Source organism: Simochromis diagramma, unplaced genomic scaffold (genome assembly GCF_900408965.1).
Source record: "Simochromis diagramma unplaced genomic scaffold, fSimDia1.1 OVJJ01000618.1, whole genome shotgun sequence".
Lineage (NCBI taxonomy): Eukaryota > Metazoa > Chordata > Actinopteri > Cichliformes > Cichlidae > Simochromis > Simochromis diagramma.
The window spans coordinates 6819896-6839758 of NW_024387423.1; the positions used below are offsets into that span (position 1 = coordinate 6819896).

The following is a 19863-nucleotide window of genomic DNA, read 5'->3' on the forward strand; positions in this document are numbered from 1 at the left end:
TGAGGATGCAAAGGCCATATTTGCATCCATTGAATAAACAGAATTGGAACTGTGAAAAAACCCCCCCCCCCCACTAATAATAATAATAATAATAATAATAATAATAATTCTCAATTCCTATAAGCAATAGCAGCTCATGTGTATACATATAGTTATCTGTGAATATCTGCATTTCTGTGTGGGCATGGTCAACAAAGTAAAAGTAGTAGCATGAGTAGTATCCCGCTGTGTGTTCTGGTCCTGAATTACTCACCCCTCAGGTGTGAAATCTTTCTCTTTGCAGATCTCCATGAGTTTTGGGGTAAGCCTGTAGGCTTTGAGAGACAGGGAGCCTTGAGCCGTCTTTATAGGATCTAGAATGAGACAGAGGTGAGAGCTTGATTTTAAAAAAAGAAGAAAAAAAACCTGCAATAACCATCTTAAATCATATGGGTTGCAGAAAACAAACTCATGGTTTTCATTTTGCCCATTTCAAATAAATAAATAAATACAACAATGCAATTTTGGACGCATTTTGGAAGTTTCACGACAGCTCTATTTATTGAACACAGTTTTGACATAGATTGCTTTCACGACTCATATTGTTATATGTGAAATCCTGAGTGAGAGAGGGATTGTTTTTTCTTTTTGATTTTCTTTCCCCCTTAAAGACGTGAAAAGTATTCACCCTGAATACAGTGATAAAACAGGGATGTTTCAAAATGTACAACACGGACTAGGATGATATCCAATTTTTCAGCACCGAGAATCATAAAACCCTTAAATTTTACAATTTTCATAAATGAAAAAGCCTAATGATTAATTTTCAGAGAACTGACAGGCTTGCCTTGCTATTAAGCCAAAGCCAAAGTTAAGCACTATATTTGCAAAAGCAACTTAGCATGACATGTCAACAATAATAATTAGCTTCCTTTCCATGCACGGAAAAGAGTGGTGTGTCTCTGCACTGTGACCGCCATCATCATAGGCCACAGTAGCTTAATCATAATGCACGGTATTCTCCTTAATAACTCTGAAATGTGGTTTCCAGCAGACTCCTTTTTACACCTCTCTAAAGAAAAGCCACAGTTTACAGATTAATACAGTCAAACTGAGCCAAAAACGTGCATGTCCCCAAAGTGAAAATATGAGGAACAAAAAGATCCTGTTAAAAGTGTCTCATCTGCAGATAAGCCATTATAACAATGACTCAGGGAATTCTCAGATTCCGTCAGTATGTCCTCTCCCCAATTTTCGGGATGGAAAACTTTATTCTTGTACTGGCATACAAAGTAGGAAAAAGAAGAGCACTTACAAAATTGCTTCTGTTATAAAAATCAATTCAACACACTAAAATAAAGTAAAAGCAGCAAATAAGAAAAAACAAAGTTCACTTCCTGTTCAGATTACCTGCAGAAAATGGGTCTTAACTACATCCCCCTTTTTACCTACAACTTAGCTAGTTCAGTTCATGTGGTCATCTCCACTGAGAGTGGTTGCTAATAGCAACAGTTCACTAAAGATAACCATCCTATACTTAGAGGAAGCCTGATGGCTTAATTAACATTTTGCATGATCAAGCCTGAAGCCCCAGAAGCCTCGTGAATTTGGACACTGAACCTTTATCTTCTCCTTCCCACAGACACTAATCTGTGCCAAGTGGTACACACATGATTTTATACATCAGTTCTGTTGGTCAATATGCAGTAAACTGTTAGACTTTTGTCTTTATTTTTGCAAATACACAGAAGGAAACTGCACAGAGCTGCTGCTGCTTAGCTCTGCGTTGGTCCATCTTAACCTCTTCAATTTTTCACCTCATATAAGACAGTCACTGCACTGAACACATTCAAACAACTGGTTTAACAACCAGCTTTAACTCTGTGCTGTCACTGGACAGAAGCCATTAACGCCGCCAGTTGGCCACGGGATTGATTCCTTAATCGACGTAAAATGAACGGTGAGCTAATGAAAAACAGAAGGAAAAAAAAAAAAAAAAAAAAAAGGAAATCAATTTTCTTTCCCTTTGACTTTAAACGGAGATATAATGTCAATTCCTTTGAGGCACTGTGATCTGTTAAGCGCTGCATTATTGACTGACATAACAGCGCACTCCTTTGGAATGAGAGGACGCTCACTGCTTGGCTAAATGGCTTTCTGGGATGACTGGATCAGAGGGTTGCATGTTTAAAATGGTCAAATTTAATCTTTGTCAATACTGAGTGTCTACAATCTAAAAACAACACAACCCAGGAGTAACGCTAAAGAGACAGAACAGGGCAGGGAGAGCTCCTCGACAGTCAGCATTACTTAAACCTTGAAATTCAAAGTTGTTTTCATTAGCAATTTCCCTGCACAGAATACATTTATTTTCCTAAATCTGAGATTTTTTTTAAACTACAGTCCTCTTTATTGTCTGACTCTAGACTTTAAGTAACTGGATAAACTGTGAACGGTTTTAATGAAAGACTGTTTTAAGTTCAGTGAGCTTGTGAGTCTTTTTGTGTCACCCTGACTTTACTTTTATTTTTCGGTTCATAAACCTGAGGGAGAAAAACTCTGTATATTACAAAATGAGCAATACAGAGAGGAAATACTTTCTTGACACAGTGTGGCATACTGACAGTGTCTATATTTGATTCCTCAGCTTAGAAAAGTTTAATGTGTTGGTCCATGTCCTCTGTAATGTCTAGGGTCCACACACCAACACCCCTGCCTTTGCCTACCGCCCAGCCCAATCTGCAGCTCACACCAATGCCTGCCTCTGCAGAAGGTGGGCCCACAGGGTAGCAGATCCATGCTAGTTTTCAGGCCTCATGGAGGCAGGCCTGGCCATCAGATGCTCGCTGGTGAGGTTAATCACCTCTAAACAATCGGTTTCTTTAGAATTTTCTAAATTGCTCACTGTCCGGTCCCACCTCTGTGACAAAAGCCTTGGACAACACACTTCCCAGGATCACACGGACGCACAAATGACACGCCCTGGCAATTTGTCAAGGGCATGTCGAAAGGAGCCCGCTGAGGTGGTTCGGACATCTGGTTTGGATGACGACTGGGCACGCCTGACTGGGCGTACAACCCAGTGTAAACCCAGAACCTGCTCAAGTGACTGGATTTCTTATCAAGCCTGGGAATGCCTTGGGATCCCCCAGGAGAAACTGGGGAACATGGCTGGGGAGAAAGATTTCTTGAATACGCTGCTTAACCTGCTGCATCCACAGCCTGACTTCAGATAAGTGGAAAATAATGGATGGATGGATAAAAGAAAACAGCAGCACTCTGACAGGAACGACGAAACGATCGCCATTATCATCCATTTCATTGTCCACTTATCCATGTAATGTATTAATATGCTCCCTCTGAACTTGGTGTGGCAATAAAATTTCATTTATTTAGACACTAAGAAGTTAACACTTCACTAAGTAGTGACAGGTTTTCATTTTCTGTCATGTTTTGCTGTCATTTAAATCCTTACACCATCTGGGGTGGTTCAGCATTTCCGGGGAGCTTTTAGAGGCTTTTACTGTGAAGCAGGTGAACCCACATAATGCCTGTTGGTCTCATGTTAGCAGCTACAGGCTACATAGTTAATCCAGTCTTCTGCGAGCCCGCCCTTCCCTCACAAGAGTTCCAGACCACGGCATCAGCAGAATTTATTGTAAGGTCAAAAGCCAAAAGTTGTGCACATCTATTGCAGATGTGCACAAAAATAAAAACTCTCTATAAATAATCGTCAGTCTCCTTGATGATATAGACTTGATGACAAAGCAGAACTTGCAGAAATCCATCTTGAAACAAAAATCTAATTCCAGGCACATGACGCTTAGAATTAGATTGTTTTTTTAAACATCTGTGCTTACCTCCACTAATCTGTTCCTACATCTGTCAGACTGATTTATTGCTGCGTTTCTAAAAGTGAACCGCAGCAAAATATCTTAAGACTTCTCAGTGGCAGTCCTATTCTTGGATACCTATTGATTAAAGAGACTAAATTTGACATGTGGTTGTTTAATCATGGCAGAAACCTGAGTGACAATGAAGCATAAATGACTGTAATCAACTCTCTTGTAGAGGCACCATTTTGGTGCAAGAGAAAGAAAACAGATAACGACCATGTTTACTGAAACTAAGCAAGCTTTTCTGCTTTCAGGCCTAGGGTGAGTGTTTTGATGTTGCTGTGTTTACTTTATTTCATGAGGACTCAGCAGTACTTTGTGGAGCCAACTTTACTAGAATGACTTTCCACCAGCATGAGTCTCTTTCAGTACTGGTGCCCTGTGAAAGGTTTGAATGGCTTTAGGACATGTGACAAATACAGCAGTGGATCCCTTCTCTCCTTTTGGCTTGATATCACATTATCAATACAACTTTTTTTTTTAATGTAACAGCAACAGACAGTCCAAAATTTACACCTTTATTGTGGCTCTTAAAAACACACACAACATAAACTTGAAGGGGACCTATTATGCAAATTTCCAATTATATTAATTCTTGAACCCCACTAGGGCAGCTTTACATTATTAAAGGTTCAAAATAATTTGGCTTATCCACTGTGCGAAATAAGCCATTTCAGCTTTCATTCCCCTACTTTAAAGGCAGATTTCTTCTCGTGGGGGCTTTTATACTCAGTCACAGCTGTGGACCTGACACATTAGAGATACCCACTCTCACTGACATCATACGGAGCAAAAGGAAACAAAATATCAGAGATCAAGTGTTTTGAACAGTCTGAACTTTAGGCTCAGCTGCTCTTATTCTTTAAATGTTTATGCAAATTGAATATGAGCATCCACCGCCAGTGCAAGTATGAAAGAATATGAGAAAAAGTATAATAAGTAAATTATACTTAAATTGATGAATTCTTAATTTAACATCTATACCATGAATCTTTTTTATTTATATTCAAATTCTTTGTAATGTTCTGTCTGTTCATCTATAGTAAAATATATTTGATGTTTTGCCAATTTCTGGTCTTAACTTGCAAACAAAAGTAAACAAAATGATTTAAAAAAAAAACAAAAACAAAACAGTCTTTACGCCGTGTTCTGTACAGGACTACTCACCATATATGAGTACTACTGACTCCTCAATGGCGTGCTGGTAGCTGAACTGAGAGTCGAGCAGCGCTCGGCTGACAAAGGAGCCATAGTAGGTGGACTGGTACCAGCCCACATGCAGATGGTCAATGTTGACGTGACGCAGAGAACGCATCATCTCCATCTGGTACTGGACTAGAGGCAGAGAAAGAGGAAGAAATAGAGAGGAAGGGAGGGGAAAGTCAGGGAAATGGGACAAAGAAGAAGGAAAAAAAAAATCAGTTCACTGAAATCAGCTTCTTTTTTTTTTGAAACTGTGAATATCTGTTCTCCATCTGGAACTCTACATGGTGTATGAAACAAGGGGAGGGAGTAATAGGAGAGAGGAGATGTGAGAAAAATGATAAATATGGTGAAGAAAAAGAGCAACCAGGATGTGAAGGACGAATTCAATGAAACTGAGGAAAAACAAAAGCTTCATCTTCTGTTATCAAGTGGCTGTGGTGGAGATTTCTAAAACAAACATCAGCTGGGTTCACCAGTCAGCCTTTCATTACTTATGTCAGTTAATACATCGTACTGGGGAGAGAACGGCAGGACAGAGACACAGACAGGCTTAAGCTAACAGAGAGAAGGCAAGATGCATTTTGGGGAGAGCCATTTCATTATGGCAGACACATCCTAAGGATGCACAGCCACAAATACAAACAACCTGCCTCGCTGGCTGTAAGTAACAACCAAAGCAAGCAAGCAAAACAGTATCTCTATGCAGGCTGGCTGGAGGAGGTTGATAAATCAGTTTGTGATTGGGCAGCTGTGGCCCCCTAGACCCCAGTCTGTAGAGCACATCCTTCTCCTACTGGGGCTGTTAGCAAGAACAAACTGGAGCGGTTTGAAAAGAGGCATGGGTGAAAAGCAGAAAGGGAAAGAAAAAAAGAGCAAAGCTGGGAAAAATGAAGGACACTTGAAATGGAGGGAACGTGTTAAAGAGGGGAAGTGGGATGAGAGGGAACACACAAAGAAAAATAAGGCAGGGAAGAAAACAACTTTTTTTTTTTTTTTTTTTTTTAATGGGTGAACTTCTTTTTTTATCTTCTGCCTTATGGTCAGAATTTGACCCCTGGCAGTTGAGGTTATGTAAAGCAGAGATCAGCCAAAGTCAAAATATATTAACATTTCATTTGGTTGTAATTAGCTGAGCTCCAAGAGTTCATGGAGTGTTAAAAACACTGAGGTTTCTGAATCACTAAAATCCAAAGCGATGCAAGGGACCCCATCTGATTTGCATTAATCTCAAGTTTTCTTGAAGCAAACCTCCCACAAACCCGTTTCTTGCAACAAAACAAAGAAAATAATCAATCAAATGTTCTCCTTGAACTGAATTTTAACATTTGGCTTGGAGCAGTGGATGGGAACAGACTCTTTTTGTGGCCCCATACATGAATTGATGAACTGGACGTAACAGTCTATCCTTTAAATCTTCCCTTTTATTTAGTGTTTGACATGGTCAGTGAGACAAAAGGAAGCAGAGTCAAACAGAAGGAGGAAGATGAGAAAGTAGGAGAGAAATAGAGGAAGATGCAGTACATGAAGATTGAGAGAGAAATTGGGAGACTGTAGCAATTCTGGTACAAATCATAGGAAGAGGTGGAGATTTCAGGTAGCATCTGCAAGTGTGTTTGTGTGTTTCTAAAATGTGTGTCTATAACATTCAAGTTTTTAATTCTGACTGAATGGTGACAAATAAGAAGTAGGTGAGAATTAAAACAGAGTGGGAGAAAAGGGTAACAGGAGAAGCAAAAAAAAAAAAAAAAAAAAAAAAAAAAAAAAAAGAGCGTGAGGAAAGGAGGGAGTGATGGTGATGGACAGATAATAAGTCTGTTGGAGAGTGGCTCTGCTCGGGGGCTGGCTAGTAGCAGACTCCAAGACACACAGAGCTCAAGGCAGCCTGCCACCTAAATACAGCATCTGTCTGTGCACTTCTATGCCCATCAGTATGGGTACTTACCTTTTAGGCTCCACTGAGGCATGCACCAGCCCAGCACCCTATCATTAGCAGGGAAATTGTGTACAAAGTGATCTGTCTCTGATACAAAAGCTAAAGGCTGGGCGATTGACAACAGAGGCAGGAAAACCAATTGGCCATCTCTCCTCCCTAACTCAACACCACCTTCAATTCCTAGTTCGCAACTCTAATCTTTGTTGTGTCCAATATGCAGCTCAATCGGGACTTTGCTTTCAGCACATATTTCCTATTCCTTATGACTGTATTGCAGATTTAAACAACTGGTGATGATCTTCTTAAGTGATGGTTTAAGAAGGTCGTCATCAAAATAAATAAATAAATTAAAAAAAATATGATGATCTATGATAACAGGGTTCTTGCTGATCGGAGCTGGCTTGGCCCTGGCTTATCGGAGAATTAAGAAAGCGGAACTGGCTGTTCAAACCCCCCCAAGGCTGCCCGCTGGGATTGAAACGATGGGACGAGGCGCGACTTCTCAGAACGGGCTCATTGAGAGCAGCATGGTTAAGACCTTGGAGACGCTTACAGCTGCCGTGAATACTCAGAATAACACCTCTGAGCGTATATTGGGTTACATCAAGGAGAGGCCTGCTCAGAATAACACCTTTGAGCGAAAGTTGGATTACATCGTGGAACAGCTGACTGCAGTCGTGAGTTCTCAGAATCGGTTCTCTGAGCAAAAGAATGTCAACACCACGGAACGCAAGTTTGATACCATCATGGGGAAGCTCGCAGTTCTCCAACGGGAGATTGAGAGACCAGTGTCGGAATGTTAAAGAACAGCTTTGAAATTCTCATGAGGTGTTGCAAAAGAAAAATCACCATCATAATGCGGCTACCCCTTCGGTGCCAGCTGTGGGCTCAAGGCTGGAGCCGAAGAAAAACTCCCTGATAACGACTGTGTTGAGTCTGTTCCTTCCCATTCCATGCAAGGCCACCTGGGTTGGCTGGAAGACTGTTTACTTAGCCTGGCAGGGCGAAGGACACTGTCTCCGCTGAACTATGGACACGCAAACACATACATATACTGATACTGATAAGCAATCACTGATGCATCACCCTCCCTACCCCGGATCCAATGCCACCTCCAACGCTTACCTCCCCTCTGATGTGAACATCGGGTAAGTTGGAGGCGCAGTCGAAGATTGCAGCGGTCCCAGATCAGATGTACACACTGGAACACTTTCCCATGTTGCTTGTCTGTGTTTATTGTGTTATGGTGTGTTGATATCTGTGATTTCCTGTATTATCCTATTGTGTTACACATTTCAATGTTTTTTTTCCTCGCTACCTAGCCTGACCTGTCTCCCCAATGTGATGTTTGTGTATTGTATGTACGGTCGGCAAGGTCTGTCATCTCGGTTGTGGGCAAAAGACCAGCAACTGACAAATAAAGGCTCTCTCATCTCATCTCTCATCTCAAAAGCTGCTAGAGCTGAACATGTGTTGGCGCGACACCACTTAAAACGGTCTGTTGTTTAAAGCGTGACTTTACACCATCGAGCCTTGCTGAATGTTAAAACGTGTCACTCTCAATCACTCGTCTTGGATCTCTGTCAAACGAGTTGATCTATAAGGCATTCAGGACAACTTCAAAGTCCGTGGGTCTTTCTGCAGTCGATATTACAGTTTAGATTCAAGGGTGGATTTCAGCGTTTTCTTTAAAATGAAAAGGTTGGTCAAAAGTCTAAGTATCCTTGAGAAGCATTTACAGGGAGGTTCTTTTTAACAGAGGAGCAGAAATCTAAGACTCAAGTGAAAAGTCACTGATCTTTAGAAGGTTAAGAAATCATATCTGAAGTACTCGGAATTTCAAAAGAGTGGAGCAGCCTCCATAACGAAAGAAACGCCGTCTCAATAGTGTCTTTCCCCCTGTAGCTTGTAGGACAAACTGAGCAGCAAAGAGGCAATGGGGCACAGAGAAACAAAGGGACAGCCATATATGAGCCTCAGTAAAAATGCTTTAACCCACTGGGTTTGTGGTTCCGATTCCTCAGAATTATTATTCATATTTGGATTGATATACAGATTTCCTTCAAGAATATTGTCATTTTTAAAAGTTCTGGAATAATATGAATTCTTCCCACTAAAACTTCAACAATGTGAGGCATGGGCAAAAAAACAAAAACCAACCCAGAAAACAAACAAAAAGACCCCCAACTCACAAAAGGTGAAAGTCAAATAATAAAAATGCTGCAGAAATAGTAGAATTAGTATTCAGCGGATACTTTTGTATTGGCCTTCTTTAATTTTAATTTGAACTTTTTGGGGATGTTTTTTTCTTCTATTTTGCACAATTTGAATGAGTTTCCTTTGTGTTTGTTACATTTCCATAATTTGAAAATACATGCATGCATGCACCACTGCAAGTGATGGTGAGGAAAAATAAAAATATATTTATTCCAGCAGATTATCCCAGCATGTCATTAAGTCTGTGTATCTGAATACTCTTAACATTAAAATGACACCATGTGAATGGGAAAAGACTACCGTGTGTTCAAACTAATCAAAGTTTACACCAACTTCACACTGACTGACGTGTACTCTACTCGACTGGATGACACTCGGCTTCCAGACGAAACTCAAGCAGACAGGCCGCCTTGCAAACAAACTCCTACCGGCTGTACTCAGGTCAGAAAGGAAAAGACGAAGAAACAAAGACAGAAGACACATGAAGAAAATCAACTGTCTCTTAGCCTGAGAGCTAAAGTGAGATTCGGGGGCGAGTGAGACAACCAGCCAGTGGCAGGCCTGCAGAGGCATCCACTACAAAAATCTAATAGAAGATACAAGAGTCTTGTAAATGGCACAGGATCACTACCTTCTTTGTTCATAAACCATAAATTACAGCTGTGGAGGAAAAAAAAAGAACAACAACAAACAGCAAAACAAACAGCGTGGCATCTCAGCTGTGTCGACTCAACACTGATTGGAAGTCATAAACCTCTGGAGATCTTTCAATCTGCCTGATAACATAGGTGCTAAAAACAATTATTTTTATAGTTATGTAATCACCAGTAACAAATTGACACTTATTGATGAGAAAAAAAAAAAAAAAACTGTATGCACTTAAAGTGAAATTCTGTGTTCTTTTGTATCAACCGACACCGATAAACAAATCTCTCTCTACATCTATATATATTTATTTGGCTTACTTATCTATATCAGCTGATACCTGTTTATCTTCCCTATTTTTGTATTGTTCTCTATTATGACACAAGTATTCTTCATCACACTTTCTCTGAACCTTTACCAAGGGCAAAACTGACGTGACAGCACAGATAAATATCATTCGCTGAGACCTGTAAATGCCATCTTATTTGCCAATAGTCAATATCAGTCAACAAGCAAGACAGATTGGTACATGCTTGGAAAACACTGACACACCCCCTCCCCCCCCAAAAAAATAAATAATGAAAGAACATTTTTACTCTGAGTGGCCAATTGATTATCCGGTGCCTATTTTTGATCAACGCACTGACTGACATATTGTTTTATACCTAAAAATGAGTCATAAAGAGATAAGAAGTCAAAGCTACAAACACATACACGACAAAGAGAAGCTTTTGTACTTCCTGAATGTCAAAACAGGGAGGAAAACAAGGCTAGAGTAATCTGACGTGAATAATGTTCTCTGTTCTTTCAACTACGACTGTGCCTACTTTACTTTTACCTTCAATATAGTACTTACAGCACAACAGTTCATAGACAAAATGAAAGAGGCAGCGTGCATCATCTACAGGCTCACAAGTATCATGTGGATTAATTATCTTGAGGGTGCACACACATAACAGATGATCATGCTCTTTCTTTTCCCTCCTTTCTCTTTCTTCATCCACCAAGGGTGAGACTACATTTAGTCGTGCTAAGGAACAACACAAATTCTACTTCACCGGAATAGCTGGAGAGCTACTCCAGTTAATATGGACTTTTAGAAAGAGAGACAGAAAGAGGACTTCTTTCTCCCCCCTGTTGCTTTACTAGGGAAGTCAGTAATATTCTGTGGACATAACAGCAGCATTAGCCCAAGAACAGCCAATTTAACAATATCATCAAGGCGTGGAGGTGGGAGCGTGCCCCACCATTTGCTATTCCTCACTCATTTCTGCTGCCCTGCCGCCTCTCCTATCAATCAATCTGGGTCTGAGGCCAGACGGGGAATGAGTCTGTCCATTCCCTTAGTGCTGCTTGATTGTGTGTATGTGTGTATTTAGACAAGAGACAAAGTGAAAGTGTGTTTAAAGGAGTATGTGAGGAACTGTGAGTTCAACAGAAAATTGAGAAGGAAATAGGATGTGATGCAGAGAGTAAAAGTGTGACATCTGGAAAGGAAAGAGTGTGAGTGTGAGTGTGTGTGTGTGTGTGTGTGTGTGTGTGTGTGTGAGAGAGTGTGTGCGTGCGTGCGTGTGTGGGGGAAAAGGAAGGTGAGAGACATGTGAAGCTTGAGGATGGACAAGCCGTATGTATGTATGATAGACTGGAGGTGTTTATCAGTAGGGAGCAAAACTCCTTACCTTGGGGAGGAACATTCAGAGTCATAACCAACAACGCACTACCATGTGTGTGTGTGTGTGTCTCGCCATGAACCAGACAGACAGTCCATACTCTAATACTCAATGACACAAGAGGTGAACTGCGTTGGACCTTGCATGCTGCTGCAGGCCACAACATCTCTGTGCGGGCAGCAAGGTGTGTGTGAGTGTGTGTGGGTCTCTGAATGTGAGGCTGCACGTATCTGTGTGTCACAACACATTCTAATCACCACCTTGACAGGCTGACGGGGCCTTGCCTGGAAAGTCTGCTGCGGTTTAACACACACACACACACACACACACACACACACACACACGCCAAAGTTTACATCCACCAGCGTCAAGTTAAGCAGGTGAGTAGCAGACAATGGTGCCAAGTGTTTGAAGCTTGGGAGAGCGACATTTCTTTACCCTCAGTTTCCTCCCACTACTTACCGAATTTGGCGAATAGAACATTTTAATAGTTTAAAATAAGGATAAATGGGCCAATCAGACCTCCATCAAAAATACATTTTCGTTATAGGGGGAAAAATCCATTTGGAAGCCGCAATGAAATTAAAATTATGACTTTCAGATGGTGCATTTATCAAGGAAAGTTAAAGAGAAAGAAAGAATATGTTAAGAAATATCTTCAATATTAAGAAATATCAAGCTATGCATATATAATGCATTTTTAATTTGTATTAACACCTCAAGCTGAAACTTGAAAAACACACACATACAAAAAAAGATTCAGTTCGTGCATGAAGTGTAACACTTTTGATTGTACTGAACAGACTGAAAACCACTATTTCCACATATGTTCTCCACAGTGACAGCAAACCACACTCATTTTGGCATTTCATAAATACTTTAGAGCCACGAGGAAAACAAAACAAATGTTTAGCTTACAATTTAAAGACATCGTATTCTACCAGCGTTCTGCTGAGTGAAGAAGGCTGTTGTTCTTCTCCCCCCCCCATCTCACCCTCAGGGCCCCGGAGCACAAACCCTAATTGAACAAGTCCACACTCTTGACCCATTCATTCAACACAGCTGACAACCCACTTTTACTCTGCACTCCATTCTGACAGTCATTTACTTTGCGACAAGGATGCCAAGCTGTTTTGGAAGGTAAAAACAGAGTGGTTCTTACCATCTCTGTGTTTACACATTTATTTTGCAGTTCTTTTTAAAAGCCTCTCTGACAAGCACTAAGCATTCTATAAATACTCCAGGCTTGACTTAACCCCATATGCAACTAAACAACGCTGCATCCACTACTACGTCTACTTCAGAGGACAAAGATAATCTGAATGTTTTTAGGCTTTGAGGCCGACTTCCTTCTCTCCTTTGTTGTTGCAATGCTGCTGCCCCGTTTGCCAAACCCCTCATCTAACCTTGCTACTCCCTCAGATTCCCTAAACACTCAGTAATGTTTGTACTTCTCTCCTTCTCCAAATCTGTTAAAAATTCCAGGTTATCTGCAGAGTCCAAAAACTCTTCACTCATACCCTGTCCAGATTTGGGAAAACAATGAAAAATGACCAGCGCAGAAAGTGAAAATAATGTCTCCACAATAAAAGAAGGAAATGATGGACATGCTGTTACTCTCAAGGACAAATAAGATTAGCCATCATCAAATGCAGTGCATGTCTATATGCTGTACCCATGAGATGCAACTGAGACAAAATCCATAATGCTATCCATTCATTCCCAGCCCACAAAGCCCATGTGGAACTCAAATTTAATGGCTGTAGCCCTTTTTTATGAGTTATTCATGATCTCCCAGGTTCGCAGGGTTTCTTTAGCATTTTAAGCTCACAATACCAACCAGCTTGTTCCTTCATCACTGATTCTACCCACCTGTGACCCTTTACTACCAGATTAACCAAACAACAACAGTCACTAGGGCACAAACGATTTTTTTGATAGTCGACTAGTCACCGATAATTTTTGCGATTAGTCGACTAATCAGAGCATGCATCCATTGGACGTAAAACCTACAGCTTACTGCACAAGCATGCATCTGCTCTTATATAACTATCATTAGCTTACAGCTTTAAGTGTTTAAGGTGCTAACTAAAAATAAAGACAAGATGATAGTTTATTAAATTTTAATGAAATTTGCAGATTGTTTCGGTGAAGTTTAATAAACTCCTTGCTATCTAAAATATAACGGGACACCAGAGTATATTCTCGAGCATCTCACACTTCTGATAATCAGCTGTCTGCTTGACGTTTATTCAGCTGTGTAAAAACTATAACTTTAATCTCAGCCAAACCGATTCACTCAGGAACAAATAAAATACTAAAAAAAAAAAAAAGCCAAACAATAACATTTTTAAGTTATCTAAGTGACTTATATATATTTAACCTGAGAAGCGAAAGACAGCGGTGGGTTTGAAAACGATCTGCTGGGAGTCCGGTGTTCTCACAGGCTCTAGTGAGCCTTGCCCCCGGCTAGCTATCGAGCTAGTGGGTAACAGACGTCTCCGAAAACGTCGGAGCGCTTTTGAAAATATGCGGTGTCTTGATAAACTGAGCAGATATTTGAGGTTTACACAGCTACATTCTCGCCTGAAAATATGTTAAACGTTTAATTTTGTGACCCAGAAAGAATAATAAGAGTAATATTAAAACTAAGTAGCTGCCGCCATTGTTGGAAACTGAGCTGGGCCGCGCTATGAATTCTGAGACACAGCTTCTTCTTCTTCGGGGTTTAACGGCAGCTGGCATTCTTGTACATGCAGTGCTGCCATCTTCTGTTTCAGTCCGTTATTACACTCTTAAATCCTACTACTTATTCCTGCGTCTTTTGTGATCTTACAAAGCTTCAAACGACGGGTCGACTATTAAATCAGTCGTCGACGATTTTGATAGTCGACGTAATCGTGACTAGTCGACTAATCGTGGCGGCCCTAACAGTCACACAGTAATACGTATAGTTTAACAGTGGGGTCATGTGCTAAAAGGCAGATTTAGTGAGAACTCTGAGTGGAAAGTTTGAGTTTTCTTCTTCCAGAAGACCCCCAACTTAGACAACCTTTCTTCAACCAACTCAGGGTTTCTCTACAAAACTGTCAATTCGTCCTTCATAGGCCACATAACATTAATTTGCCCCAGTTCACATCTCTACAATGACAGAAACCCCATTTAGTTGTCAGTTCGTGATTTGTTATAGTTCAACAACTATTGGCTGATTTCAATTCTGCTGGAGTACTGGCTAAAAAATTATTCCTGGCATGCAAAAATGGAAGCAATATAAGGATGGAGGAATGTAAGCAGTTAATACTTTTCACACCTCTGATTCTGTAAAGCCCAGTCAAATTTAACAACATGGGACCTTTAACATGACAAATGCAAATGCACAAGTTCCTGCAAATATAGTTTGCTTAATTAACAGCCACTAAAGACAATAGCTAGGTTTTGTCTAAAGTCTAATTCATTAGGGCCACACTCCTTTTCTCCCCACTGGCACAACACAATATGCCAATTAGGCTTCGAGCTAACAAGCGCTGCCCTAAGCAAACACATGTGCTACCTACATAAGCCTTAGATTGAAAACAAATGGAATAAATCAATCTCCACTTCTGTCTGTCTCAGGCAAACAATCTACACTTCCAGGCAGCGATATCCAAACACAAGCACACCCAGATGTGTGCACGCACATGCACACTACACAGACACTCGCAGGTACAGGAGATGCCTTTAGCCAGGGTTGATATAGCAGTTGTCCTTAAGCGGGTATGATGGATCACAACCACTGCCAATCAGTGTGGTCAGTGTGTAACCTAACCAAGTATACTAAACTTTCCTTTTCTCTTTCCTTTCTGTGAGTGAGTTTCCCAACCTACATATGTTGTCACATCTAAATAATGCATATTTAGCAAAAAGAACATGAAATCTAAAAATGACAAGATTAGCAAATAATTATTTTAAAAAAACAACAACAAAAACCCCATTTTGGATAAATGGTGAGAAAACAAGTGTGAAGAGATAAATAATGGGTTGAAAAATCAGGGGTGGTGTGGATGAAAGAGCAGTCTACTTCATCTGACAGGCCTGAGAGGGTGTGGAAAAAAGGCCAGGAAGCAGAGGCGTAGATACATTATCTGCAGCACAACACAGGCACAAGATAAATGAAGGCCACTGCTCCCCATCATTATGACATACATGATGACAGTAACCGAGAGGTGCAGAGGGGAAAAGTGAAGGGAGGAGACAACGGGTAGGAAAGGAGAAAGTGTGATAGGCAGAGGGAAGAGAAAGAAGGTGACTGCCTGTCTTTCATCAAAAAAAAAAAAAAAAAAAAAAAAAAAAAAAAGTCAATCTGCGCGTGTCTGTTAGGGATGCACCAGTTTAATATTTTACCTGGATATTGGTCCAATCTGTACTCAGAAAGCTTGGTCGGTGATTGATAACAACAAGCAGAGCTATGTGGCAATCCACTGAATTCAGTTCTATGTTAGTGACCTGGTTGCTGGTGGAAAAGCAACTAGCTACAACGTAATTATATAACACACTTCAAGACAAGAAACCAGTCACAAAGTGTTACAGGGGTATTTAATTTAATTTTTTTAAGAGCTAATACAAGGTAAAAGTAAACCAGGTAAAACAACACAGAACATACAAACGTTCTGAATACATGAGTTTTAGTGCATTACAAAAGATCAAGCCGGAGGAGACAAAGGGATGAGCAAGTGTCTCCAGTTCACTTTTTGAGACAGAAAGGATGGGAAAGACCTTAGATGTTTGGAGAGTAATGCCCTCTGGAGCCACAAGTTGCAAAAAGTTATTTGCCATCCAGCCACCAATTGCAGTGAGACAAAATAAAATGGTTAATTTATATGTGCTGAGATATAAAGGAGAGGTACAGTTCAATGTTGTCAGCATACAGATGATTTAAAAAAAAAGGTTTTCAAACTATTACTAATAATATGACATAATGGAATAATATACCACAAAAATAACATGAGACTGAACCCAGATCCTTGTGGAATGCCACATGATTTTGGGGTGATAAGAGCTAACATAGCCAAGGAGGAAGCTAAAAGCAAAGTCCATGTAGTTTGGAGTCATTTCACACCTGCTTCGTAAACAGCTTTATTTTGTAAGGGAATAGAGGAAACTAGTGTGACTGTAAATTACAAGAGTACAAAGTAACCTGTTGCGCCTGTTGCCATGTATTATTTTACTAATGAATACCAATTCCCTAACGGTGTTCCTTCCTCTAAAAAAAGAAACCAGGAATTAACCTATTAATTTAAGTCTGGTGTCAATAAATCCTCTGTAGTGGTATTCAATCACAACTGGAAAAAGACAGTTTGATGCATCTCCTGGGTGTGTGTGCGCGCACCTGAGAAATTAAATCATGAATGAACCTAAAGTAATAAATGAAGTAATAACCTAATTTTACTCAAAGTTCACCTGAAAAAAGCAAAAATTTAAAATCAACTTTACTGTTGAAGTATGACGCTCGAGTTCTCTCTAGACTGGATTTCATTTTCAAACCACCATTTCCAGCACACTGACCGTGAACACATTTTAATGACACTGCCAACCAGGACAGGTGTAACCTGACAGGCCAATCAGCATTTCCCAACAGCATGGTAATGTGCAGGCTTTCATTTACAAGCAATTCACTTTACAGATGACTTTATTAACAATAAATTAATCATTGTCACCATTAATTTCTGTAGCCAATCATCAACTTCGCCCTGCTATACAGTACAGTAAATATATCGCTGACCTTGGAACACTCTCTTTCCCATTATTTCAGTAAAACTCCACAGTGCACTTGTTCCTACAGCTATACGTTAACAACGACTTTCGAAGACATTAAGTCCAGGCAGCGTGTCGTCCTCTTCTCTACAGAGGAAAGATGACAAACGCATTCTTTCTATGCATTGTCAAGGTCAGCTGGTGCGGATGTGAGAGAGCAGATAGTTCCGTCGTGGCATTCTGTCCGTCCGTGCATTCATCTGTCGGGAGACGGGAGCAGTGATAAATGTGCAACTTGTCGGGAAGTAAATGGTGGTATCGAGTTTTGGTCTGGTCCGGAGTGTCAGGAGAGGCGCGGGGCTAATTTTCAGCAGCAAGGCTATAATGGGATGTGTGTGCCTATTTGTGAGTGTCTCTGCGTGTTTGTGTGAGTGCACCCACCACGGTCTATGTTCCACCTGGCACAGTGGATTAGGTGCAATTAATCTTAGTTAAGCAAGCCCTGCGGAGAGCTGCCTCCGTTACACGCGCATGTACATACAAACACGCACACTGTGCCACAATCAGGCACACAAACCACCCTCAGTGATGCAGTGATGCACAAGAGGGAGTGCGAGCATACTGAAGCAGCTGCTTTGTGTGCATAACACACTGACGAGTTCACCGTATGCACATTTGACAACGCTGCTTGTCAGGCCTTTGTTTTTACAGTGGGAATGGGGAAGGGGAAATCGTGTGTGCGCGCTCGTTTGCTCACATCTATTCGCACACTCGTTTATCTTCTCAAATGTGACAAAAAGGAAGGAAATTGGGTGCTCACTGTCATACAGGTGTTAGCATCAACAAAGGTAAATGTCATAGCTAGTGGAGGTTTATTTATTAACTGTGGTGGCCGATTTGGTGACATTATGAAGGCAAAGGGGAGTAAGATATCATCTGTGAGGTCACAAAAGCCCACGAGAGTATTAGAATGGGTAATGTTACATGTTGTTTCCTTTGAATGATGAAGCCTAGCAATAGAGCTGATGGGTCCTTCCCACAGAATGCTGAGCAACTACCTTAACAAGCTACAATAGCTTGCTAACAGCTGACCAAACATAACATACCAACATAAACATTCAGTTTGCAGAAAACCACATTCAACTTGTACACATTTCACATTTGAGTGTTTGTGAGGTCCAAGCAATGAAGGGGATACACAATTCAACACAGGCTTCCACATACCCATTTTTCAGTCATGCACATGCTTCTTCCTTTAAATGAATAATTCTCATGACAAATAAGAAATGCCTTAAATGCAATAAAGATTCATCAAATCATTAATACATATATTTGCACTCGAGCAAACACATTAAATGTAAAAATATTTTAAATACCTATTTTTTGATATTATACTTTAAGCTTCACATAAACAATACGAGGTACCCCTCGTGTTGCTAATGGCTGCAAACAGGTTTTGAAAGTGCACTCAGTCCTGTGTAAGAGAAGCTGGAGTAGCTACACCTGTGACTACATGAACTAAGTATCTGTGCAGAGAGAATTAATTTCTGCACCACCCACATCATTTGTTTCAAACTAAATCCCAAGTGGCTTCACCTGTGTTATTTTTTTAAACAACTAATAATAAAAAATTCACAACTATCAGACTCGCATGAGTAAACGCTTGCCCATCTGTGACTAAAACAGCCCAGCAGAGCGGCAAAGGAAGATGAGAAATTTTGGATATTCAGGTTTCTGGAAGTAAGAGTCTTCATTGGCTTCTGCTTATAAAATGTACGGTGACTCTGGGGAAAAAATGCTGTCTCAATGTGGAAATGTCAACTACGTCAAATTCATGGTCTTTGTGTTGTCAGTCACTGCAGATACTTAGTTCACCTCAACTTTTAAACTTAGATTGAGTGACTTTTTAATATTCCTCTACGTTTCTTTTTTGTTGTTTTGTTTGTTTGTTTGTTTTAAATCCTGTGGTCAGAGAAGCCGAGCGGAGCGGAATGAATCGTTAGCACATGCACCGTGTTTTCCTTGTGATTTGTCACCCTCACAGCGGCTGTGCACTGTGTGACAGGGAAAAAATAAGAGACATTCTGTTGCTTCTAACATTCTTGTCAAATGATAATTTTACACACAAATATAGCCGAAATGCCAGCGCAGCTGTTGTCTTTATCTTGTGTGCGTGGTGATTTTGCCGCTACGATGCTGCGCTTACAAAATCAGTATCTATGCTTTAAACCAAAAAGCTAATGTCCTTCCCGTGTCATGTTCAGCATCCCCACCTCATTTCTCAAATCCTTGTCACATCCCTCTCTCCTGCTTACCTTTCACCCTCCCACTAGTCCCTACAGCACACCTGGATTATCCTGCAGTCTGCAGTAATGCATTCTGACCCCCCTCCACACACACAGATGCACAAAATTTAATGCGGGGCAGAATCGTGAAGAGACAAAGGAGCAGATGAATAAAACAGTGGAACTGATGGCAATGGTGACGGCACCCGGGGGACTCACATTCTTGATTTATAACGCCAGGTGAGCATTCAAACACAGATACAGACCAGGCTCGCTGCTAACAGCCAGTCTTAGATCTACAC

At 40.6% G+C, this 19863-nt stretch overlaps 1 protein-coding gene across 1 annotated transcript in view; it reads right to left on the minus strand.

Moving 5' to 3' along the window:
- The window catches only part of LOC120722285 (eukaryotic translation initiation factor 3 subunit H), a 59761-nt gene that overhangs the window by 17927 nt on the left and 21971 nt on the right, over window positions 1-19863 (minus strand). Inside the window, exons 3-4 of the mRNA XM_040013214.1 lie at window positions 5043-5210; window positions 254-353 (exon numbers count right to left, since the gene is read on the minus strand). Of these exons, the coding sequence (XP_039869148.1) occupies window positions 254-353; window positions 5043-5210 (268 nt within the window). The remainder of the gene's footprint in view (window positions 1-253; window positions 354-5042; window positions 5211-19863) is intronic.